The 27,123-nt window shown below is 40.8% G+C and overlaps 1 protein-coding gene across 2 annotated transcripts in view; it reads left to right on the plus strand.

Moving 5' to 3' along the window:
- Positions 1–27,123, plus strand: part of EBF2 (EBF transcription factor 2) — a 188,434-nt gene that overhangs the window by 124,561 nt on the left and 36,750 nt on the right. For both annotated transcript variants that reach the window (XM_033135351.1, XM_033135352.1), the window contains 4 exons: positions 5,362–5,443; positions 19,636–19,753; positions 21,265–21,395; positions 22,342–22,468. In XM_033135351.1, the coding sequence (XP_032991242.1) occupies positions 5,362–5,443; positions 19,636–19,753; positions 21,265–21,395; positions 22,342–22,468 (458 nt within the window). The remainder of the gene's footprint in view (positions 1–5,361; positions 5,444–19,635; positions 19,754–21,264; positions 21,396–22,341; positions 22,469–27,123) is intronic.

Here is a 27,123-nt window from a genome sequence, read left to right on the forward strand (position 1 = left end):
TAAGCTTGAAAGGATCCTGGGAGAAGAGAAGCAACTGCCCATTCCTTTCAAATATGATTTTATGATCCAGCGTATCCCTACATTTGGTAGTGCTCAGAGATGATATGAGAAGGTTTTAAAGAAAAGGGATTACCTTATTTTCAGAAGCACTCACAAACAGTGGAAGCCAATTGTGTTTTAATTTATAGGACTCTGGAAAAGGAGGTTTAGCAGTTAATCCAGATAAATTGTCTTTTCCTCAAAAATCAATGGACGCAGAACTTTAAACACCTCCATGGTTTGTGAGGCTATATCAGTGCTGTATACAGGTCAGACTTTAGTGATCCAGGCTGCTTTTGGTCCATCATGGCAGAGAGAGAGAACCGGATCCAGCAACCCCACTCTTGGTCCTTCGAGAGTGTGGGAGTGTTCTTATCCCCATAGTGTATAGATGTGGCCATGTCATCACATTGTTTCCAGGCTAGGCATAATTAAAATTTTTTAAGACAATAAGTATCAAAGTCAAAGGTATTTTCCCTATTATTTTGCATAGAATAAGGCTCTGCATCATGGTTAGCTGTTAGTTAACTAGTGCCAAGTTCACATTCTTTTGCTATATGTCCTCATTTAATCTTTTTGTTAAAAGAAGCTTTTGTGCCTTCCATGGTGCTTTCCTAAAGATTTTATGTATTACAATTTTTTAGAAGGCACTAGATTTTAGATTTCAAATTCGAGGTAAATTGAATGGCTTCATCCACAAATCTGGAGAAATATTATTCTGGGTTTTGCACTAGTCAGATCGTTAGTTGTCATCTTAGAATCTGGCATGAATATTAAGTAGTTACCCTTCCTGTGACATAGAGACTCCCTCCTGCCCTACCACAAGAACTTAACTGTGCACCCAATTTGAGCATCTAGTTTGAATCGCAATTTCTTTGTGGGGTGGGCTCAGCACATGTCTAGAGCCAACTAGGAGCTTTCATTTCATTCTTGAACAGTGCCAAGTGCTCCAATATTCCAGAGATTGGGAGGGAACAAGGTTTCTTGGGTACTAGGTAATCCCCTGGGGTTTTACTCAAACCCATATTCAGAGGTCTGCAGACTCATCTCAGAATCTGAAGAAGCATGTTTTGAAGAGTTGGGTTGTGTGCTCCAGGAAAGCAAGGATTTTGTCAGTCTTGTTTGCCTTTGTGTTTGAACCTTCGTGGCACATACTACACACTTAATAATTGATCAAATGAGTAAATAAATGAACTCAGCAGGGGTTTCCAATAGTAAGCATTTATTTCCATGCAATTATCTTTGACCTAATGTTTTTCTCTTGGGGTGCTGCTACAGTCCTCTCACTCTCCAAGAAACCGGAATCCTTTATGTTTTGTTGTTGTTTTGCTTTTTTCAGATCTTGTTTTCTGAAGTGTTTTGTTTTTATTTTTAAACAGCTATACTGAAATATTATTTACATACTATAAAGTTCACCCACTCAAAGTGTACAGTTCAATGGTTTTTAATATATTCTCAGAGTTGTGCAACCATCACCACAGTCTAATTGGTGCAGGAATCATAGAATGCCAGATGGAGCTTGTTGCCAGAAAGACCCAGGTTTAAACCCTTGTTTCTGTCACTTACAAGTTGAGTGATCTTGGGCAAATTTCTTAAATTCTTGGCGCCTTTGTTTTTCCTAGCTGTGAGATGATTTGTCACTCATAAAGTTGTTGTGAGAAATAAATGAGGCATTGAGTATCAAGCACATGGCTGGGAGCATGGCACAGAGTAGGCATTTGGCAAGCCTTCTTTCCTTGCCCTCTGTGACCCTTCAGCTGCTGGACCACACAGGATGGTGAGCAGTGACAGAGATGGCTCTGGTCTGTGATAATCCTGAGCCACCTTTTCCTGCTTCGTAAGCATAGAGGAAGGATCCTCAGGGAAAGTGCATCTTGCTCAACCACCTTCCCATCAACCTCGGGTGCCACCAGCTCTGGCCAAGGCATCAGTTAAAATGCCCCATTTTCCACCAGTCTGATGTCCCTGCTTATTTTATTTTTGGTCGTGGATCAGTGGGTTTGACCTATCTCTCAGAAAACTCCCGTACACATTCCCCACTTGGACTTCCGTAAATCATGGTCCTTTTGTCGTCAGTGGTTTCTTCTCCCAATGTAGTCATTTCTGGAGGGTTCTCAAGTCTATGTATTTTTAATATTCTATCATCGTAGAATATTAGTGTTGGAAGGAACCCTGGGGATAATCCAGTTAAACTCTCTTAACATTTGAAGAAACTGAGGCCCAGGAAAGTGAGGTAACTTGGTTACGTTATTAGTTGGTAGCAGCTCAAGACTAGCACACTGTCAGCATTTAATAAATATTTGTGGAGTGAAGGAATGCCCTTTGATACATTGTATTGCCTCAGTTGACCTAGGAACCAGAACGAAATCTGAGGGCTTGCGTTACGATTTTGACCCCACCTCTCCATTCCTCTTTATTTCTAAAACAAGGGGAAACCTGTAGTGATCAGTGTTCACTCTTAAGGAATGAGATGAGAAGCAGTCCTGCAAAGTGTGCCCTGCTAAGTGGTGATAATATTTATGTAGTCAACGTTGTTTGGAGAAAGTGAAAATAACAACTTCCATCCTGATGAGAATCTACACATTTGGTCTGAATCTTGTAATTCATTTGGTTTCCCATTTCTGAGTGGAGAGAATTGACATTTTCCAGGCAGCTCTGGCTTGGGAGGGATCTAGACACAGGGGATTCATTCCCTGCAAGCTACGCTGTGGTTAATGGCTGGTATGGCTAGTGGAGGCTTCTGTAGCAGGCCCCTGCGCGTGGTGGCTGGAGGGGCCTACGGAGGGAGGTGGAAGACATCAGTTAAAAAAAAAAAAAAAAAAGGAGAAAAAATTGCAGATGTAAGTAAGCCCCAGAATTTCTTTAAAAATTTATTTTAATGTCTATATATAAAATGTCCAGGCCATAATTTCTGGTACTAGCCATTTAGAAGTAGATCTGCCTGTTTTTAGAAAGTACTGTACAACGTAATAGATTCCTTTCTCTCTCTCTCTTTTCCCCCTGTTCCCTCCCTTCTTACTCCACCCCTCTCTTCTCCTTTGTGAACACAATTGTTATGTCTTTAGTGTGCAGGGGGCTGTGTAGATTACAAATTCAGACCCCAGACCAGTGAGCAATTCAAAACTGGGTGTTTTCCATCCAAAGAACTGTTAAGGGCCCTAATTTAAAATGAATAAAGCCTTTCAGCAGGCTCCTCGTTTCCCTCAATCAATTTGATTTTATGTAAACATTTATCTCCTTTGCACTTTTCCACCTACCACACCATTCCTATAATAATGCCTTCGTGAACATTAATGTTTTCACCAGATACATTTTGGAGGCAGGGTAGGGTAGGTAAGGGGAAGTATAACTAGCACACACAGAATGCATTATAAGGAGCCCAGTTGTGGCAAAACTTTCCCCAAATCAAGGAGTTGGGGAGAAAAAGCACTTGATTTGGGTTTAGTGGGGGAGTTTTTTGTGGGGAGGGAGAGGTAAATCACTGATGAGCGTGATGGAGGGCAAATGTGGTGTGTGTGTGTGGGACTTGTTTGGAGAGAGAGGCAAGTGAGAAAAAGGCAAGTTTTAAGGATATCAGGAGAGCGTCTCCGTGCATGGTCAGTGCCTGTAGGTGACTTTGCTGTAATGCACAAACGGAAGAGTGTTCCGCCTTAAAAAACATAAAGTGTTTGCATTCTGATCCATCTTTTCTTAAATAAAAGCAGCTCTCCATTATAACATGCTCCGATTGCTATGGGCAGACCTTTCCCTGCACTTTAGAAAGCGAAGGCAGGTTGTGAATTTGAGCGCTGCGGAAAGCAGTGGGACCATTTTCTCTGCCTTGTCATTCTGGAGGTCCCTCTCTTGAGTAAAAAAGACCCCGGACACTTCATGGCAACACCTAACGTCCTGCTCCAGAAGAGATGAGAAGAGAGAAGGGAAAAACAGATGTTATAAAATAATGAAAAAATAGTTAGCTGTTATTTCGAAATTCACACCCAACCTTCTTCATTAGATAGGGGTCAGGAACACTTGGCCAAATATTTTTAGCAAATCTAGAGTAAAAGAGCCTCAAATACGAAAAACCCGCTCTGAAGAGTGTAATTCCCCTTCTCTCCTCCTTTATCATTTACTGTTTTGTTTTGTTTTAAGTGCTAAATACAATAAATTAGAGCACTCTCTAATTCTTTTGTGATTGTTAAAAAAACAAAAATAAACAGAAGGTCAGCATGACAGCATCTCACCAACCGTTGCTTTAAAATTGAATTTTTGGAAGCATTGTTGATTTCTACTTATTTTTGTTGGTAAATCCTGGGGAAAATGTATATCTTTTCCTTTAAAGTTCTAATTCAAGGCATGGATGTGAGAGTTCTGAAGGGACTTTGGGACTGCGGTAAAATTTCGTTGTCATAGTAACAGAAAGGGAAATAGGCCTAGCTCACCTGGGACTTTAACACTGCAAAAGCTGGATTTTTTTTTTTTTTTTTTAAGGAAAAAGACCCTGCAAGTAAAATAAATGAAAAACTTATTGTATTTTGAAACAAAATTCCAAACATTAAATACGTAAATGGCCAAGAAGGCCACTTCTGCCATTTTCCTTGGTTGGTATACTTGTCTGATTAAAGATGCCCAATTTTTAAATTGCGCAAATAGTTTACTTAGGAGAATGTTGGCTTAAAAAATATGTCTTACAAATGATAACCTCCAACCATTGTTCTTTGCCTTTATATTTTATGGATAATCTATCAAAGGTCTAAAAGGAACGTTCATACTTATTATTAATCATATAAACCCCAATGTATACCTGCACAGTCTGACTCTGTCTTTGGATGGTAACATACCATTTTGTGACTTTATAGCCATCAGTTGAAAATATCAGGCCCCCTTTGTGTGTGAGGGTATACATGTGAGGTGTGTGAGCAGGAAGGTGTGTGTGGCCAGCGGAAAGCCACATTTGTGAGGAACCCTGGGATTCTGGGCTAAGTCATGACATTTTTAACCCTAGAGCAAGACATTTCTGCACGGCAGGAGTCACTGCTGCTTTTGAAGCCTTTTTTTTTTTTTTTTCTGGATAGAGAGCGCCCCAGCAACTCTGGGGCAGCTATATACACCAGAACCTAGCTTGTGAACCACTTCACAATCCTCCCCAGTGATGGAGCAGACTTGAGCCTGAAAATATCCAAATTTGCAAATTGCAGAGGGTCAGCAATGTTCCTTTCCCGCTGAAACTCCCCAGACCTGAAATACAATCACTTCCAAATCAAATCTAATCTAACGCAGAGAGATAGTCTCTCTGAAAACATGTTTACTTAAAAAATGTAACACATTGCTTTCTCTTCACAGATTCTTTTTAAAATTTTTCCTCAAGTGCAATCAGAATTGTTTGAAAACAGCAGGAAACCCAAGGGACATGAGAAGGTTTCAGGTAAGGGGCCTCCAGATTTTTCCTGTGAAATAAGTCATCCTGTTTTCTCTCTCCATTGCACTCTTTTGCTTTTCTTTCTTTCTTTCCTTTTTTCTTACAACACATCATTCACTGTGGTTGCTAACAATAAAAAAGATAACGGCAAATGATAACGCTCATTGAATAGCACTGAGGGTTTCTTCATCTCAGAGTGTTTAGGCCTTCTACCTCTCGTGTCAGAGCCCCAGGGGAGGGGCACCAACCCATGCTGGAGATTTGATTTTAAGCCCTCAGGCTGCCCTTCGCACACACAGCTGCCCACAGCAGGAAGCGTGTTCTTGATATTCAGCCACCTTGGGATTTCTCAAAGCAGCTTCTCTGTGCTCTCTACAAGCAACAGTCTCTTCCTTCCCTTTTCCACCGATTAACTATTCCGTGGTCTCTCTTGGAGTCTTTTGGAAAGCAGCAGCCCAAACAGCCGTGGTCACTTTAAGATCGCAGCATGACAACAAGACCCACGGGACAGTGACCCAGCTGCCTGACAGTTAAATCTGCCACCGGTTTCATCACCCTTGCCACTGATGTACTGAGGAGGCAAGCTAATAAAAACACAGAGCAAGGCAACGTGTGTCAGGTTGGGGATGAGAGGAAGAGCAGACCCTCTCGGCCCCCCTTCCTTAGTCTTTGAAGGACCCACATCTAATCCACCAAACGGCTTTCCTGCCGTTTGTGCCCAATGGAAAGACACAGTGCTCCCTTCCCCACAGAAAAATTAAAAATGTGTCAAACAATGGTACTGAAGCTTGAGACTTTAAAACATAATCCTGGCAGCAGTGAGAAAGATAGGGATGATGAGCCTTCTGTTTCAGATGAGGAAAGTGAGGTTCTGGGAGTTTAAATGACTCACCTCTAATCACAGGAAGGAGATGGGGGAGCCAGCAGCCAGGAGCTGTGTGATCAAATCCTTCCACCAGGCCATGACTTTGAGGCATGTGTGGCTGTTCGGTATATGGCTTTGCAGTTGCCTTTTTGAAATTCTGAATTTCTGAACATGGGGCTGCCCATATTCATTTTGTACTGGGGCCCACAAATTGTGGTTTGGGAATGGAGTCATTAAAGAGTTAATTGGGGAGAGGTGTGCACACAAGGCCAGAGAGAACTACTTTGAAAAACAAATTCTTGTTTTTGTGTGTGTGTGTTTTTCACCACATCATGGTTATCAAACCATCTTACTGGGACCGGGACATTTTTTGTTAGTTATTTAATGCTATTATCCACCTCTCTTTAAAAAGTCAAACCCCTCCTCGCCATCATGCCGTATGACACGAAGACAAATAGAAATGAAACGAGCTTTCTTGGGGATCAGGCAGGAACATTGTGCACAGGCTGTGGGACTCAGCATTTATGCTACTCAGAGGTTTATGGTACTCAGTATTTCAATGGAAACATAAATAACTTCAGTCCCCAAAAGTGTGAAATTCAAAAGAATTCCAAAGTGCCTCAATGACCAAAGCTCAGCTTTCACTTCCGGAAGAAACAGGCAGGAAAAGAAGCTGACAGTGTGCATTTTTACCCCCCACCCCTTACGCTCTACCAGTACTTCCAAAGTTTTAAATTTGAGAATGCGCTTATAAATTCAAAGAGACTTTTAATAGAATGCCTTGCCATTTTATTTATCCGAAATCGTAGAAATGTACTCACTAAGCACACTAATATTTCTTCTCCTTCTTCAGTTATTTAGTGAGTGTTTCAATGTGCCAGAGTTTTTCATAGGGTTAGAATAAATATTGCTGATCTCAAAATGACAAAGAATTCTCATCCTGGGTGAATGTATGTAACTTTTGCAAAGGGAAAAGATGCTTTTTCTTAAACATTTGTGGATTAAGTGATTGTTTTATTTCTGGGGTAGAGCTAAAGACAATTGGCATTTTTTTTTTTTTGCAGTTTTTAATTGAGATAAAATTCATATAACGTGTCATCCACCATTTTAACCATTTTAAAGTGTGCAGTTCAGTGGCTTTTTGTATATTCACCATGTTGTACAACTATCACCACTATATGATTCCAGAACATTTCCATCAGCCCAAAAAAGTAATTCCCTTTTCTTCCCACCCACTAGCAACCATTATCTACTTTCTGTCTCTATGGATTTGTCTATTGTAGACTTTTCACATAAATGGAATCATATAATATGTGGACTTTTGTGCCCAGTTTCTTTCAAGGTTCAGACATATTGTAGCATGTATCAGTACTTCATTCCTTTTTATGGCTGAATAATATTCCATTGTAAGTACATACCACATTTTGTTCAACTAGACATCAATTGATGGACACTTGGGTTGTTTCTACTTTTTAATTTTTATAACTAATGCTACTATGAACATTTGTGTACACGTTTTTGTGAACATATGTTTTCAATTCTCTTGAGTTTATACCTAAGAGTAGAATTTCTAGTTATATGGTAACTCTATCTTTAACTTTTGGAGGAATTGCCTAACTGTTTTCCACAGTGGCTGTACCAGTTTATATTTCCATCATAATGCATGAAGGTCCCAATTTCTCAATATCTTTACCAACACTTGTTATTTTCTGTTTTTTTTTTGTTTTGTTTTTTAAATTCTAGCCATCCTATGAGTGTGAAGTGGTATCTCATTTTGGTTTTGATTTTCTTTCCCCAATGACTAATGATGTTGAGCATCTTTTCATGTACTTGTTGGACATTTGTATGTCTTCCTTGGAGACACGTCCATTTAAATACTTTGTCCATTTTTAAACTGGGTTATTTGTCTTTTGATTGTTGAGTTGTAAGAGTTCTTTATATATTCAGGATACTGGGCCCTTATCTGATAACTAAGTGATTTGCAAATATTTTTTCTCATTCCATTATTGTCTTCACTTTCTGGAAAGTGTCCTTTGATACACAAAAAAATTGGTGATTTTTATACTGTAGTCATATTCTCTTTAGAGTATAATCTTCAATGAAAACTCTGTTACATGGAGAAGGCTATTATCTTTAATTCAGTTCAAGTTCTAAGTATCATGGACTTATAAAATACTTGTTGAAACACAATGAGTTTTAACCCTTTTTTTGACTCAGATAAATGCTAGTTTCTGCCCCAACAAAAAACTACATTTCAATAAGGTTTTGCTTAAAATGTCTGGGGTTCCCAGACCTCTTGAAACATCTCTTAGGGTTCCACAGACTCCTGATATAAAGAAATGAAATTCATCTAACACCCAATGGGCAGCCTCCATGTGATTTAACCCTTCTGATGGAGATCTGTTCACTGAGGACTTTCCCTGATGATTTTCCCACTCTCTTGCCTTTAATACCATCTGTTCCTGAATGACTCCTGACATTTCTCAGACACCACCCTTCTCTGAGCTGTAGATATATAGCTCTGCCTTCCTCCGGGGCATCTTCCCTGGGACGACTAATGAGCACATGTTCACAGCAGAACTCAATACTTGCCCTCCTCACTTATTGTTAAAGTGTCACTTCCTCCTCCTAAGTATCTGTTCAGTCCATCTTTCTCTCCTGAAAAACTGCAATAGGCCTCTGCCTCTACTCCATCATTGTCCAATCCACCCTCAGCACTACTGCCAAAGTTACCTTTTAAAAGATGTCACTCCTTTGCTTAAGATGTGTTATAAATATCTATTGTCCATAGACAAAAGCTCAGATTTAAAAAAGGCATGGCTGATATAAATATCTTTATACCAGGCAGTGCTTCTGCCCTGCATATTTCCTGATGTTTCCATATGCCCACCACTCACCAGGCACACCTCGCTAATTTCTACTACATGGAATATTACGTGGGACCTTTCCACACGTTCACCCTTTCTGCCTGAGAACCCTTCATCTCTCTTCAATTTGCAACTTCTACTCATGGTTCAAGACTACATCTGAGTGTCCCCTCTTTTGTGAGTCACTTTCTGACTCTCCCTGACAGACTTATTTGTTTCTTCTTCTGCACTGACATACCATTCTCCACAAGCTTCTCCAACGCCATCGATCACATTGTCTTGCAATTATTATTTGTCTACTAACAGACTGTGTGCTGCTTGAGGGTAATTGGTATGTTGCGCTTATTTTTGTATTTCTCCCCAATTCCTAGCACAATGCCAGCCACTCTGTAGGGCTCAATAAATTGTTATTAAATGAATTTTTGAGAGAGAGAGAGAGAGAGAGAGAGAGAGAAGTAAGTAAGGAAGGAAGGAAAGAAGAAAAGGAAGGAAGAAAGGAAGGACGGAAGGAAGGAAGGAAACAAGGAAAGAAAGAAAGAAGGAAACAAGGAAAGAAAATATTTCCAGGGCTCCCGAAGAATCTAAATCCATGGACCATGTGTGCAGAAAATCAGTTCTGCCCTCCTTGAAATGGAACAATGAGGTGAAACACCCAGATTAACAGCTCAGTCAAGGAAAGGAAATGAAATTTATGCCTAGTTTAAGCTGATAGGCCTGTTAAGACATAATGAACCCCATTCTTTATTTCTTTGCTTTGTGGGTACAGAGCAGGCAGTTGGAAAATCCAGAAGAAAATCAAGCCAAGAATAGGAGGAGGCAGGCATGTTGTCATTTCCCACATTCAAATTCTAAAATACAGTAGAAGTTGACAACAATCAGGGCTATTGTTGCCAAGTCACTCTCCTAGATAGGCTGGCTGGGTCTGCTCCAAGTCCTAGTGAAAACATAGATGCAGTCATTCATTTATTCATTCTCCCAACCACTGTTATTAAGGAAATTCTATGTGCCAGGCACTATCCTAGGTGCTGGAGATACATCAGCAAAACAGATAAAATTCTCTTCCCTTGAGGGCCTTATATCCTAGTGTGGAGATAAGGAAAATAAGATACATAAGTGATTTATATAGCTTAGATGTTCTTCTCTGAGGTCTTCAAGTGACCTGCCTGAGAGCACGGGGGCCCAGCAAGGTCCATTTGTCTTTGTGTTGCTTTCTGGAACTCAGCGGTGTGGTCAAATATGGGTGATGTGAGAGCTAAATGATACCAGCCATTATAATAATAAACAAGTGCATGCTCTTCCTAATAGATTTCAAAGATTTCCACAGCATCAGCTATAGTGGGACACTAATGTCAGCAGATCATTTACTTGAGATTGGAAAACTTAGAGGCCTGGGTACCAATTTTTCCCCTCCTGCCTCAGAAGGACTCTAGTTTAAACAGACATGACCACTGTAGAGGGCTGGAGTGTTTTCCATCGTATGGGCAGCACCAACTTGCACATTAGTCACTCTGGAGTTGGTACCAGGTACCTTGACACATCTCTAACCCTAGAATCATTTTAAAGGAACTCCGTTTAAACTTATGGCTTTCTTGTAATTAGGATAAGTTGTTCTTACTGCCATTTTCCAATGTTTTCTGAGTGACTCTTGGGTGTCTCAAGTTCACCCCCTACATTACTCCCTTTTTAGATTCAGTCCACCCAAATCGTCATTTTTTAAAATACAGGTAAGCTTGTGAGAGGACTAAGATACGTATACTGATCGTGCCGTCCTTTGCCTCAAGAGATAAGCGGTCAAAATGTAAAGAGGGGCACAGACATTTCTAGTAAAAGAAAGGTCCTTTTAGAGGCTACGTTGGGAATGCCATCTGTGCTGAGTCGACTCCTGTTTGTTTACAGGAACCTGCACACAACCCCAAATGGGCCTCCTAGAAGGGCATCTCGAAGGGGATGGGTAGAGAGCGAGGGAAAGGGTTTGGTGCTTGGGGAGGACACACACAGCAAGTCTGTCAGAACTCTGAGGAAGAGAGAAGAAATGCACAGTGGTGGGGAGAAGGGAACGGAAGATACAAAAATTGTCATCAGAATGAAGAAAGGACGTGAAGCACTGTGATGAGGCCTGACGGACATTGTGTGAGGCCTGACGGACATCGTCAGGGTGGTTGGATAATGGGACAGGCCTAGAGCCTGTTAGTGCAACATGCTGGATGCAACAGGAACAATGGAGAAATGAATGGAGATGACAAAGACACCTAGTCCACAAAGCCGTTCATTAGCCATTAGTCTGTTTGACTAAACGATGCAAGAGCAAAGGGCAGGGCTACTCAGGTCTTGGAACAGGGCCAGGATCCATCCAGAAAACCCTTATGATTTTTTTAAACCCCCAGCTCTTATATAAAACTTTTTAATGGCACCACCATCTATTTTCCTTAAATAAAAAATGTTGAATGTTTCTCTCACACCCGATGAAGAGGGAAACGAGAGTTTAAATTAAGTCCAAATGGTAAAAATTTAATATAGCTCCAGCTGCCTGCAGGTTTCTTCAGTTCAAATCTTTCAGTTCAAGAGCTACTCCAGCTGCTCTGTGATCTCATCCACCATTTGAAGGTTACTCTGCTACCGAGCAGTGTTTTAAAGCACATAATGAAAATCACTTGACTTATGGCCTCTCTGATCAACAGGTGAGTCTGTTATCTGGTGGTAAAACAAACCAGAGAGTCCGATTTAAGAAATAATAATTATCTGTTTGCAGTCAGAAAAAAACCCCAAAACAAAACAAAACTCTGAGGGTCTGAGGATCTTTTACTCAGTCTCACGCTTTAAGTTTAGGGAAGGTTTTCTGTGGGTTACTTCATGCTTGTCTGTTTAACAGTATAACCTCCTGCCACCCCCATTCCCTGACTTGTTGTGTCTCTAACGGGGACAAGAATCAGAGTGATAAAAGATTTGACCAACTCACATAGGAAATGTGTTCTGAGTTATTTGTGGAAGAAAAGGGAGAGAAGTGAATGCAGGTAGTTGCCTATATAACTTTTGAGAAGGGATATATCAGATTTCAGTTAGATGGGAACAAAGCCTGAATGCTCAAACATTTTCGGAGGCTCAAACTTGGGCACTGAAGCCTGAATACACTCCAGAACAATCAGATGCTGCACTTCTGGAAAGCAAGGCTCTCTTAGTTTTGCAATAAGAGGGCATGGATTCTTAAGCTGCTCAGAGGGCCTACATGCTTCTGGGTTTTGATGGACAGCAGGTGATGCATGAGGTCTCTGGGGGCAGAGTTTGGTGGAAGAGAAAGGCCCAGCCAAATCAAGAATGGCATCCATTATATTAATACTCCCCTGGGGCTCTCAAAATGTGTGCTAGTAAAATACTGTCCTTGACCATAAGCATTCCACTTGGCATACATTTCACATGGGCAAAGCCATGGGTCCAATGGACTAAAATGAGGTAGGGGGGAAATAGCAAGTGTTGATGGTCTTTGAGATGAAGGGAAATTTAGTTGTAAACAGGTTAACGACCATCAGGCTCCCTGATGACATGAAAGTCTAGTTTTAAAAATTGCCGCTTGGTTTCTGTACATAGTCCACTCAGTTTTAAAAGATCAGCTCTAAAAGGTGTCCATCCTAAGCCACACTTGCCAAAATATGTTGGCAGAAATGCTCTTTGTCATACTACTCCACTCACGCCAATTAGAATTTGTTTTTTGGTTTGTTTTGCAAGTCACATATTTAATCTTAAACTTTCTAGTAGCCACATTCAGCAAAAGTAACAGGTAAAATAGATTTTAATTATTTCTTTTTCTTAACTCAGTATATCTAGAATTTGTTTTAAAGTGCCAGAATAACCATTTCAGTCACTTTGAGTTGCAGAGCAAAAGTTTTTCAACTCTTTAAGGCTTATCTCAAATCTCATTTCCCTGTTGAAAATGTTTGTTACTGCCCTCAGCTCAGGTGAATTTTTCTCACCTTTGAACTCTTACACTGTACAATGGCCACACAATTTCGTCCTCTTTTATGTATTACTGTACAGTAATATTTTTTGAGTATGTGTAGTGTTTGTTATGCTTCATCATCTACATGGCAGCTCCTCAAGGTCGTGACAGTGTTTTCTGTAAGCCTCCATAGCGTGTAGCACAGGGCCTGGGAGTGTCAAACAAAGTCTTTGACTGATTGAAACACAGCACTGTCTGGTTACTTACGAAGTATCTTCTCCAGAGTATGTCATTCATGCCACAGGTCCCCCTCCCTTGGTGTGAGCAACCTCAGAATGCCCCACGTCTGTCTCAACAGCAACGAACCTTGTGTTCTCTCATTTGGTACTTGATACTTAACCGAACAGAAAATTTAGCCTTAGGGAATATGAAACAACAGTGATGGCTAAGAATTCTGGGAATTCCTTTGAAAAAAAAAAGATGACAAAATCCATACCTGTGGGGTACGTGTTTAAAGGTAATTCTGGAGACTCTGGAGTCCAGTAACAAAGAAGAATCTGGGCTTTAAATCTGGTTTGAAAATATGTATGCCAAGAATAAAGTGGTAAAGAGACACAATTTGTAGTAGTCAAGTTGTTTGTTGTTAGCCTGGGTTGAATTAATGGAGGCTTAGACAAAATTGTTTCGTCAGAGTCCCCCTGTTGAATGTGAGAATTAGCCAGTGTATAAAAACACCAGTGGAGTATTCCTTCTCACGATATGGACTCTAAACTTGGTTGCCCACCACAACCAGAAGTCTGTCTTGATTTTCTCTGTCCTTTTTAATGGTCTCTATGTCTCTTTCCTCCTCCCACAGGTGGAAAATAAAATCCCACATAATAGTTATGCTTTGGGAAAGCTGAAATAACATATATAGCAACTGAACAGTTATAAAGGAAAAGCACATCATGAATTTAATTCCATTTCCAGATGTAAAATGTCATAAAGAATTTTTTTCCATACTTGGCAAAATAACAGGAATTTTCTAGACCATTTTCTTGAGCTCTGTGTATGCGTGTTTATAAGTAGGTATCAGGGTCTTCCGTGTGGAGCATGTTGTAAATGCTATGTGTTGTAGCTCTACCGAGATTAAACTACCAAAGACCCCACATTCAGCTAGGAGGTGCATGACCCTCATTGAAATGGGAAATGTGTCTGACTAATCGTAGAATGTGGTATGTTTTCAGAGCAAGGACTCTGATCCATATGGGGAGGTTTCTAACCAATGTAATTATCCTTCAGCGACTGTAGACCCTGGGATTCTCGTCTGCTTCAAAAAGCAGATCATTTAGTCATTCCACACATTTCTCATTTTGACTTCTCTTTTTCTTTTACTCTCCTGTGTAAGACTTAGGCTCTTTGTAGGAACACCTGGGTAGGAGCTGAGAAAGGCTGGCTGGGAGGAGGATCCAAGCTTGTCATCTCTGTGATCTGTGTAACTTAACTAAATCATAGAGCACTGAGAAGCACAGATATTTAAAAAAAACAAAAGTGTGATGTTCCAAACAGCCAAAGATATATCGCAGTGGGGCATAAAATTAACCCAAGAGTGGGAATAAGTCATTTTGGTAAAAGAACCTGTACCACATGCTATCATTCTGATACCAAATAAAAAATTCCTCTATTGGAAAATTAGTTGTACAGGCAGATTAACGGATGTGTCCACCTAAAGGATAACTCCCACTGAGGCCTTTTATAGGCAGGAAAGAGCTCTTTACAACTCAGCTCCTGCTTTGTATAAATTATTAGAGTGAGGGACATGGGAGTACTTTTGGGTAATGAGAAGGAAAATATAATTTGAGAAAGCCAGTCACTTTTCTTGAGTACTTTTAGCAAATTGCTAACCTAGTCATAGATTTTGTTCTTAAAACTTTCTTTTGTTTTTCAAGGGGAGATACAAACTTTTTATGTTCCTATTTCTGTATGATCAGCTAAAATTGCCATTTAATTGGGTGATTCAAAATGGAACCTACACTGTCATTCTCCCGTTGGTCTATTTGTTGATCTGGTCTCATCAAAAATTAGAGATCGCGCTAAGCAAAATAAAGAATTGCAAAAAGTGAAAAACTACTTTCTCTTAAAAAAATGCAAGCAATTTCAATCAATCCCTACTTCTCTTTCTTGGAAACTTACCTTAAAGGTACCACATCATAAATAATATTTGCATGCATGTAATTGGTCGCTGCCTTTGTGTTGAATTGCCATGTATCAGTTGAGGAGAGCTATGATATACAATGGCTTAGTTTTCAGCTCTGCAGGCTTTTCTATTGAAGCTTTGAGCTGAAATACAGATACACCAACTATGAGAAACAAATGAAAGCTGTCACCAGTGTCAGCAGCAAAAACCGGGGGTCCATCCCACACAAATTATGGACATCTGTATTCCTAATTGGCATCCTTTTGGGCTGTGCCAGCAGAATGGTGGTGCCAAGAGAGTCTGACAGCTTTAGAAACGACTAGGTATCAGGTTTAGGTGATAGGAGACACTGATGAGGCATAGAAGTTCTTTTGTTTGGAATACTCTCCATATGTTTGTTATAATACTCAAGATTTTTAGTTTCAGGTACCTCCAAATGGCACCCCTTGTCAATACTAAATTTGCTACTTCTAAAGCAGATCAGTTTATGATCTTAGGAGAACAAGTGGTATTGATCGTTATATGATCAGAAGATCGTTGGCAAAGATGCATACAAATAGTTAACAAGGTAATGGTAAGAAATGTTGACCTTGATTTGTTTAGCTAAGATGTAAAGATTTTTGAAGGTCAAAGGTGTCCTTGTGTAGTGTTTTGGAGTCTAACTGTGTCTGACCCTCTAACATTAAGCTGCTGTGGCCTGCAGTTTTGAAGAGTGAAGCAAACCAGGGGGAAAGAGAGAAGGGGGAGAGAACAGGAAATGGAGTGAGGTGTTTCAGGAAGTTGTCAGGGGTTGACTGATTGATTCCAGATGGAAAAGGTCAGCCTTCGTGACCCAGGAAATACTCACTAGGGGAAAGAAGTTGGCTTGGGGAAGGGGAAGGCCTGGGAGTGAAACGATGCTGGAATGCACATTCTACTTCCTTTAGTCTTCAAACATGCAGAAATTTTAACTTCTCTGAGGAGAATAATATCAGTGTTGTCATCGTTCATCAGAAAACAGTGGAGGAAGTTAAATTTGAAGCTTCGAATGTACCAAATGTATCTTCACCTCCGTAATGTTCATTCTTCCAGAAGTAGAGTGAATGTATGTAAAAGTCAACGTGTATGTGTCTCCATGTATAAGAACAACAACCAAACATGACTGGTTTCACATGGTGGAGTTTATGAATTAAATCCTTTACATTTTGCAAAGTTGGTTTAATTGGCAGGCTCTTCTAGATACTTCAGAGTCTAAGATATTTAGAATATTAAAAACGGGATCTTGATATATATATATATATATATATATATATATATATATACACACACACAAACACACACACACACACACACACACACACACACTTGGACATAATTTAAAATCTTGTAATAAATTTTGCAGACACTGAAATAATTCAGGTTAATTCCCTTGCTGTCATGAAAGGCCAGCGCTAGCCAGCAAGAGATTAAAATTTATTTCCATTGTTAATAGAAAATAATGAAGTGCATCTGAACCATCAGGGTATGTCATTCGGGAAATGTTCACTCTGGAATTGAGTATCACTCCACCCAAATGGACAATGATGAAATCAGCTGGCTCGAGAAAGCCCCATATTTTGTGGCAGGAATGCACGAGGAGCATGAAAGTACAGTATGACAAGAAGCTTGTGGAATGAATTAAAGTGGTCTCAGAGAGAATGCTTTCACATCTACATAAGCCTCAGGCAGCCTGGGTTCCCCTCAGTGTGCCTAGTACAGCTCATTAGCAATAAAGCCTGAAGCACACTCTTGTTTTTGTTTTTTTTTCAGAGATGACAGCTATGTCTTTGAAAATCCATTCACACACAGAACTTACCAAAGTGCAAAGTGGCCTGAATCCTTTTTTCTGCATTTTCCTCCACCTTTTTCTATTGCATATACAGAAGTGAATGCTTTCAACCTTGACGTTTATCCTAAACCCCGGAGCGGGAGATAGCCTCTCTCTCCCTTTGACTACGGTGCCATCTTGTGCTCTGCTGAGATGGCCCTGATAAGGATTTGTGCCTCCATGCACTTTCCAGAGTGAAGGATGTTTCTGTCTTATGGTGGCCACTATATGATAGGAACTTTCTGGAAGGACTTTCCCTAGACTCTTAACATGTTAACATGGACACAATTGAAAACAGACCCAGAGCTAGCCAGGCTGTATCCCTGAATTGTGAGCAATTATATTGATAATAATTTTCTGAATGACAACTAAGTTTCCTTTAAGTTGGTTCTGATGTCACAGAGCGGCAAGGACACCGTACCAGTAGGGAACTCACAGGTGAGGAATTGAAGTGCGGGAGAGACCACAGCTGACTAAGCAACACATTTTCTGTTGTCTTTGAATCTCCAGGGTCTGGTATAATATCTTTGAATGCTTGAAGCCCACTTATGTCCATGTAAAGTTTCCCGTGTACTGCTGTCAGGCCCATGGCACCAGGCTAGGTGAAACACTTTGTGGACTTACGGTTTCAGGGGTTCTTCCAAACCCCTATTACATTAAAATATATATTTAAAAAAATTAAAAGATACCATCTAAAACTCTAAGGTTAAAAACAGTATCAGAAGAGTGTTGCCTTGGGGAGTGGCACAGTGGATTGAAGGAGAAGGGGCCCGAGATGACTTTCTGCGGAGATGGAAATGTTCTGTATCAGGATATGGTGTTGATTACCTGGCTGTATCCATTTGTCAAAATTGGGCAGCTAAGATTTGCACATTCCAATGCATGGAAGTTTCACCTAAAAATGGGGATTCATTATACTATTCTGTTTATTTTGTTTGCTTGAAATTATTCATAGTAAAACAATTTTAAGTGCAATGTAACGTATCTTATTTCATAGGAGGAGGTAAGGCAGGGCCAAGGGTTTTTTCCCTCCTTCATTTAATAAGGAAGGAAGGGGTGGCAGAAAAATTATAAGTAGAATATGAACACACTTAATTTGGGGGTAGGCAGAAAGACAGGAAGAATCATATTTAAACACGGCTTGTCATTATGTACCTATTCGATGCCTTTCCTTAAAAAGTCTATACATATGCGTGAATATGTACATAACAAGTTTCTCTCTCTCTCACACACACACACACAAATTGCCATGCATAATTGACAAGCACTCATATCCAGGATGGCTCATCTTCCTGGGGCAAGTAAGGAGGTGGTGGGTATGTTCAAGTCCACTCTCTTCGGCTATACTTTCTGGACTGTTCTGGCCTTGGCTGATCTCCGCCTTTTGGAAATTCTCCCACACCCCTGATCTGCTGCATAGACATGGAACTCAATTCAGTCTAAATCCTTGCGCTTCTTGTTTGATATGTTAGCCACGTTTCTGCAGCCTGAAAGTAAGGTCTTTGAGGAGAGGGGTCATGCCTTATAACTTTCGGTACATAGACCCTGTGTCCCCCTTTCTAGAGCTTCCCCCAAAACTTAGACCATGGGAGGGGCTCAATGAGTACTGTCATCTGTCCTACTGACTGGTCAAACAAGGCAGCCTCAAGGTAATTAGGAGGGGAACTCATGCAGGCCCTGCAAGGAATGGTTTACATACATTATCTCATTTTATCCTTAGCTCATGCAGCCCTCCAACTAGGCATTGTTTATGTTTTACAGGTAAGAAAAATGGAGATTTGAAAAGGCTAAGTAGTTTGTCCAAGGTTACAAGTTCGGCAGTAGCAGGTGTGCGATTTGCGTTTAGTTTTTATCTGACTCCAAATCCATGCTCTTCCTCTACTCCACACCCACTCGTCCCCTTCCTCTGGTTAGATCCTGAATGTTCTACATCGTCAATGCTGACTCCCAGCAACTTTATCTTCTCCCCCAACTGAGCATATCTGCCACGACTCTCTAGCAGGTGGGGATACCACAGACAAGTCATCAGGCAGCCTGTCCAGGCCTGCATTACTTTCACAAAAGTCAGGTGCACGAACCCATTCCCAACTTTGAACAAAAGACCTCCCAGCAGGTGCTTAGATCTTAGCTCCCTGATCGTACACCACTGGCAATTTGTCGGGACTGCAGCTCAAGGGTCAGCTGGGGATGATTGTCCAAGTCCTTTGATAGAGAACAAGGTTTCTAGAACCAGCAGGCAGATGGCCAATTTCCCCATTTCATCACCTGGGCATAGTCTGAACACAAATACATGACAGTACATGGGCGAAGGGATGTCTCTTTCTCCATGAAGCTCTGCCATAATTATGGGAGGATGATAACCTGTTGATATGCTGAGAGCATAGCCTCATCCCCAAATTCTGTTCCGTGTCCGATTAGCCATATTGAAGTTTGGCAAACAGAATGCTGGTACGTTTACTACTTTCTGTGACACTAATTCCACCCCCCGCCCCCTTTTTACTGTAAATATGCAGGTTGTGTTGTCGACAACGGTAAATGTGGATGGACATGTGCTGGCTGTTTCTGACAACATGTTTGTTCATAACAACTCCAAGCATGGACGGAGGGCGAGAAGACTGGACCCATCGGAAGGTAGGGCTGTCTGCGGTCCGGGTTGAGAATGGAAGACAAATGAAGTTCTCCATAAATTTTCTTGGTTGAATTTCAAATGTATGTCTCTGAGTAGGAGTGGAGACCATGTGGGTTTTAAAGTGCAGTTGTAAACACCGACTCCCGCCTGCTCTGTGGGAACCCCCACACATTTCCCGGCTGATGCTCGGGCCCCCCCATGCCTCAGTCTCTTCCATTCAGTTCTGTGTTTTTCTTTTTGCTAGACAGGTATTTCGGGCAAATGTAGGCCTATGACATCTGAGTTAAACAGGAACATTACAGTGCCAGACATGTATGAATAAGTGTCAGATGTGTCCTTAAACAGATTGTGGGCAAAACAAAACAATGTGCAGAATGAAACTGACACTAATTGATTTTTGTTTGCTTGGACAAGAAGAAATCATGGTCTGCTCTGGGTAGTTTTCCAAGTGCATTAAAGTAATTAGAAATACGGGTAACTGTTAAACTTCAAGTTGTCTGAAAAATTAAAGTATATCGAGGAAGATAACTGACAAACCTAAGTAAAGTCCATCTAAGTTCTCCGTCCTTCCACGCTCCCAACTCACTGGTGGAGGAGGCGTTGGACTATAGAATGAATGGCTAAACTAGGCTACTATTTTAGTGTGATGTTTGGCTCTGTACTGCCCACCAGCCCCCACCCCAACTCGGCCCTTAAAATGTGTCTTGTATCATTTTAAATAGGAATTAATGAACTGAAAGAAAATGATTGAATCAGTAAAGAATTTGGAGTGGTGTTAATTCTCCCACAGTGGGCACCGAAGGGGAGAAGAAAACCCCAGGGTTCAGAACTAGGAACCCATCCAGTTTCTTTTGACTGATTGGATGTGATTGACTGGCTGTTCAAAGGGGGCTCATGTTTTTGGAGTCCTGCCAAAGTTCTCTTCTACCTTTGACCCTGTCAGCTTTGGAAATGGAGTGATGGATTGACTTTAGTTATGGCCTGAAAACCATATTGGGTTCCTGTTGGGATGTAAAGTCCAGAGGCTTGGAACATATGGAAGAAGGGGGGAAAATCTTTCCTACAAAGTGAGGAAAGTGATTAGAAATTATCTCCTGATAGAGCTGGAAAATACCTTCCCCTATGATCGATTTTGCTTGCTCCTTCTCTCTCTAGCACATTAACAGGCCTTGTAAATCTTAACATCTTGGGGCAGAGGAGGTGGAGAGAGAAAAGGGATTTACACGTTGCCAATGTGGTCAACTTATAAAAATAGGGGGAAAAACAACAGAGTTCTAAAAACACCCTTTGCACAATTAGCTAAGTGTTCCATGTTTTCATACATAGTGGTCAACTCATTAGGCTTTAATGATCTGGTGAAAAACAACAACCAATTAGGGAACGATAGCGAGTCAGCAAAGCTCAATTTGAACTTCTTGGCATGATCAACAGCTTCCACGAGCAGCCAGTAACCAACACTCCCAACTTCAGCCACTGAAGAGCAGATGTGACTTTTTCTTTTCTATCTTCTTAGCTACCCCCTGCATCAAAGCCATTAGCCCAAGCGAAGGCTGGACCACTGGAGGAGCCATGGTCATCATCATTGGGGACAACTTCTTTGATGGCCTCCAAGTGGTGTTTGGGACCATGCTTGTATGGAGCGAGGTAGGCAAAGGCAACTTGCTTCCCTGATTTTCTTTGGCTCAAGATTGTTTTGTTCTGGGGATAGTAGGAATTTCTGGAACATTAGCAGCATGAGCTCACATTGTTGAGGACCTACTATGAGCAGGGCACCAAAGATTAAAAGACACGTAAACTATAATTTATTGCAGGCATGGATCCTTTAAAAAAAAGTAAATATTCATTGCAGTATTATTTATAATTGTGAACAATTAGAAAGAGCCTAGATATTGGATAATAGGAGAATGGTTAAATAAATGATGGAATACCAATCCATCATTAAAAATTGTGTTTTGAAAAAATTCTAATGACTAGGAGAAAGGCTCATGTTAATGCTAAGTGAAAAAAAAAAGTCAGGACAACAATGTCTGTGGATGTAAAACATAATTATGTAACACACATTCGTAGAAAAGGACTGGAAACACACCAAAGCTTTATAGTGGTTATCTTGGATTATACAGTGTCAATATTTTTCATTATACTTTTCTGTAATTTCCAAATTTTCTAAAGTGGATGCATTCTACTTTCATACTGAGAAAACCAACAAGGGAGATATTACAAAAATATAAGTAATGACGCTAAGTTGGGTATGGAATTACCAAATCAGCATGTGAGGTCATAGCAATGTAGGAACTGGGGGGAAGTAGTTATGACAAGATGGGGGGAGGGTGGGCACCCGAGGTGGGAGGGTCTTGAGCTGGGCTGGTAGGAAGGAAAGGACCTACACAGGTTAGGTTGAGAGGAAATTCCAGGGTGATAGAGAGAAACATGTGAGATACAGGGCCTGGGTGTTCAGAGCATCTGGGGTGCTTGCTGTGAGTACACCAGTTTGCCAGGGTGGGAGTAGTGGCGGGAGATACTCGTGTTCTCAGTATCCTAGGCAATGACTTGTATAACAGGTGTTTTATTTCCCTGCCCACTTACTCCTCAGCTTATAACTCCTCATGCCATCAGAGTGCAGACTCCTCCTCGGCACATCCCCGGAGTAGTGGAAGTAACATTATCTTACAAATCCAAACAGTTCTGCAAAGGAGCTCCAGGGAGGTTCATTTACACAGGTATGTGTGAAAATGATTCCAAGGGGACTGGCACTTTTGCACGGATGCTCAGTCTCACCACTTTATAATCATTCTCACATGTTTAGGTCTTTCTACTAGTATGGGAAGAGTGGACTGGGTGCTAGGCATTGAAGCGGGAAGTGTAGACTCGCTTCTACATTTGTATTTTACTTACGCAATTTCTGCACAGTCTGGGAGATGGCAGCTCGTTTCAGGGGTGTATCCTCATACATTTGACTCTGCTGGAACCATGCCAGAACAGACTTTTGTCCAAGCCACCAGATAAAAAATTAGACAAAGCTGCTGGCTATAACTAAATTTTCTTGAAGAAGATTCAAGAAAGTTGCTCACTGATGCTACAGAGTGATTCAACTTATCTTAAAAATGTTAAGTGTAAATTACCTGTTAGCTCAATATTTGTTGAGTACCTACTTACCTACCTTGTACCTACCTTGTACCTACCTTGAGTACCTTGTACCTACTACATTTTTTAGATGGAAGGTACAGTGATATATATATATATAAAACACATGGTCCCTATTTGGAAGTCTAGAACTTTTGGAGAAGGCTGTGGTATATTGCACAGAACACCTGGAGAATTAGAATATTCAAAATGTTTGGTATTTACAATGAATGGAATATGAGTTCCAGGAGGAGAGAGGTATGTGTGGGCTAGAATAGTGGGATAGGGTTGCAAGGAGGAGATAAAAATTGAAGACTATTTTTAAGCATGGGGAGGATTTGGCTAGGCAAAGAGAAGGAGGAAGAATGTTCCAGCTGTGGGAATCTCATGTGCAAAGGCCCAGAGGGTGAGGTGAGCAGGTGCCTGGAGGAGAGCAGGCTGGTTCAACAGCTGTGGCAATATGTTTGGCTAGAACTTCGACCAGAACTTAGCGTAGATGAGCTAGGCACAGAAGGAAAGGAAACCGAAAAACAGCTTAAAAGCTCTGTATGGTACTCAGAGTGGTCAACGTTATAAAGACAGTAAGTTGAATGGTGGTTTTCAAAGGCTGGGGCAAAGGGAATGGGAGTTGTTTTTTAATAGGTACAGAGTTTCAGTTTTGCAAGATGAGTTTTGGAGACTAGTTGCACAACAATGTGAATGCACTCAACATCATTAAACTGTATACCTAGAAATAGTTGAAGATGGTGAATTTTGTTATGTATATTTTACCACAATTTTAAATAACGGGGAAAAAGGTTTGTATGGGAGTTTGGACTTGATTTGGCAAGATATATGACAACATTGAGGATTCCCATGCCAGAGAAATTAACTCCAAGGCGTTATCTTAGGAAAAATGAGTGCTGTGGATACAAAGAGGGATTTAGTTGGGAGAAAAATTGAAGCCAGAGAAAAATTGAGACCCACTAAGGTATTATACTTTAAAAGAAAAAATAAGGGGTAGAGAGAAAGAAATATATGAACCAAGAAAATATGTCTGGCGTTTTATGAATTTCTAGTACCCTTATTTTATAGTATATTCTCTCATTTGGATTCAGCCTCCTATTCTTGTCTAAGTGTAAATGTCTGGTTAGGTATCAAATAGGAGGTGATGGAAGAAGGTTGGAGGAGATGGCCATGGAAGGGAGTGTAGCTAGAGAATGGAAGAAGTCTAGAGGACACCTCTGGAGCACCAACGTGTTGGGCTCAGGATGATAACAGGGAGCGTTTGAAGGAGACTGAGAAAGGGTGCTTGGTGGGGTAGGAGGACACCAGAAGTGTCAGGTGAGGAACGGGTCTCACTCCAGGACACTTTCCATATATAGCGCTCTGGCACCACTATCTCCCCACTGTATATGGATGGCAGTTCTGGCTGGGGACGAGATAGGTAGTAAGACTAACACCAGTGATGGTGCAGCCAATCCTCAACTCTGTCGCGAAGTAAAGAACAGTCTCCATGTTCAGTGGGGCTGTAGACGTCTGGAGCCAAGTGTTGTGTGAGTGTGCGTGCATACATGTGTGAACTTTCTCTGAAAGCAGAGGTTCTCATCCTTGATTTCACTTTAAATCACCAATGTTCAGGCTGGATCCCAGGCCAGTTAGATCTGAATCCTTGAAGGTAGGACCCGGGTATCAGTGTAATGCATGTATTCATTGAACAAATGTCAGCTCCAAATTATACTCAAGACACAAAATCGATATCAGTGTACCTCTAGCAGCTCACAGTTCTTTCTAGAAGGGGGAGATAGACACTCGTAGATTAGTATAGTTGGGTTGAGTCCCATAAGAGATGTAAATGCAAAAAGGGTTGTCGGAGGACTGATCAGGGAGTGGCTGAATTTGGGCAATCAGTGAAGGCTTCCCAGAGGAGGTGACAATAGAGTTACATTTCGGAAGCAAAGCGGGAACTTACCGGACAGAATACAGGAGGCTATGATCCACTGCCCGTGGAAACATGGTGACTGGTAAAAGAAGAGCCCATGTAACTGTGGAAATAATAGATGTTACGTTACATGTAACTTCAAAGAATCTTAGAGATGAGGAGACATTGAAGATCATCTGGTCAAATGTTCTCTTTTGCAGATAAGACAAGTGAGACCCAGGGGGAAGTGACTTGCTCACAATTGCCCACTGAATTCAAGGTGGATTCAGAACAAGGACCCAGGTCTCTGGCAATCCCACCTGGTGTCTTTAATTTAGCAATGAAGTATTGGCAAAGAGCTGTCTTTTCCTGATGTGCTGTGTCATTATTGACTTATTCATGAAGCGAATATTGGTTGAGCGTGCACACTATACTCAGCATTGTGCTCTGTGCTGGGGACACTGCAGACAAGTGAGACCACTAGGATCCTTCCTTCCTTAGTGTTAAGGGGTAGTGATATAAAGGTGAAGTACTCATGCTCTAGGGTCATACCGCCTGGATGCAGTGCTCGGTTTGCCTATAAATCATTCTTAAATCTTACATACGTGACTTAACTTCTTAGTTTACCCATCTGTCAAATGGGCTACCTCCTTCGCAGAGCTGCGGTAAAGACTAAATAATACAGTGCATGGAAACAGTGGTGTGCTGGTACATGTCTCACAACCAGTCAGCATTTGCTGACTTCCATGGTGCAAATAGTCTCACCATGGCTGATTTCAAGCTACCAATATGATATCAACCAGCTCACAAAATTCCTGAAAATTTAACAACCTGCTCTCACATGCTGGTACAAGCCAGGTCTAGAACACTTCTGTATGTAAAGCACTTAAGATAGAGAATGACTAGATCTTATTATCCAAAAGGTGTTTATTATTAATATTATTATTACCGTTAGTTTTATCATTATGGAATCTGACTTGAATAAGGAATTACAAATGTGATGAGCATTAAAAGTTACATAGGATACTGGGGATATATGTGAGGGAAATTGGACCTTCTTAAACTGAGATGATAGGGAAGGCTAAGAACAGTTCAAACATAGAAAAGAGTACATGCAAAGGTCCTGGGGTAGGAAAGAACATGGGATATATATTTGATGGCCACTATGAACAGGACAGAATGAATGAGTAAAAGAGAGGTTGGTCCAAGCTGGAAGGGAGGGTTGGGGCTGCTTGTTTGGCTCTACCCCAAGTGCCATGGGGAGCCGTTGGAGTATTTTAAAGATGGGGAATACCATGATCAAATTTGCCTTTTCAAAGATCATTCTGGCTGGAGTGTAGAGAATGGCTTGGAAGCCAGGGGGGATTCAGGGAGGTCAGTTGGAGGCCTGTGAGGTGGCCCCGGCCAGAAATGATAGTAGCTTGGACTAGTGGGGACAGCCAGAAGTGGATGAAATTTAGGAGGTAGTATTGACGGGACTTGATGATTGATTGGATGGGGTGAAGGTTGGGGAAGGGAGGGGAGGGGAAGACTCTCGGGTTTCAGGTTTGAAAAATTGGGTGGGTATAGTTTAGAAAGTGATTTTTAAAAAGGTATAAAGTGCTAAAGGGAGTTCAGAGGAAGGACAAAATACTTCCAGCTGGTGGCGAGGTGGGAAGATTTAATATTGTAAAGATGTCAATTAATGAATAAATTTTACACAATGCCAATCAAAGTACCAACAAAATGTTTGCGGAAACTTTACAGAAGTTCACCTGGAAAAGTAAAGGTGCTAAAATAGGAACCCTCATTTTGAAAAACGAGAGGGCTTTGTCCTACCAGACATTAAAACCTATTTTAAGTTTCAGTAATTAAAAGAATATGGGGCTTTGTAGGAACATATAGAAATGTCATGCAGCAGAAGAGAACATTTAAACTAAATAGATTTTGTACATATGAATAGTGTAAATATGTAAGTATCTGTATAGGTGAGGAACCATCTCAGGTCCACGTGGAAAACCTGGAATATTTTAACAAATGGTATTGGGCCAACAAGTTCAGCATTGGAAAAAAGATATCTAATTTCATATCATGAACTAAAACATTTGAATTAAATCATTTTAATTGAAAATGTAGACATTTCAAAAAATTATTATAAACTTGAGCCTTGACAATCTTGGACAGAAACAATCAAGCATAAATATGGGATTACATTAAAAATTTTTTTTGCATGTCAAAGTGTCAGTCATTAAATCAGAAGGAAAAGAACAAACTGGGAACATATTTATTATATGACATATGATCTTACGTATAAAGTTCAGCAAAAGTTTATTTGATGTTTATTTTATGCCTACTATTTTTCAACCACTGGGT

Source organism: Rhinolophus ferrumequinum, chromosome 18 (assembly GCF_004115265.2).
Source record: "Rhinolophus ferrumequinum isolate MPI-CBG mRhiFer1 chromosome 18, mRhiFer1_v1.p, whole genome shotgun sequence".
In the NCBI taxonomy this organism is placed as follows: Eukaryota; Metazoa; Chordata; class Mammalia; order Chiroptera; family Rhinolophidae; genus Rhinolophus; species Rhinolophus ferrumequinum.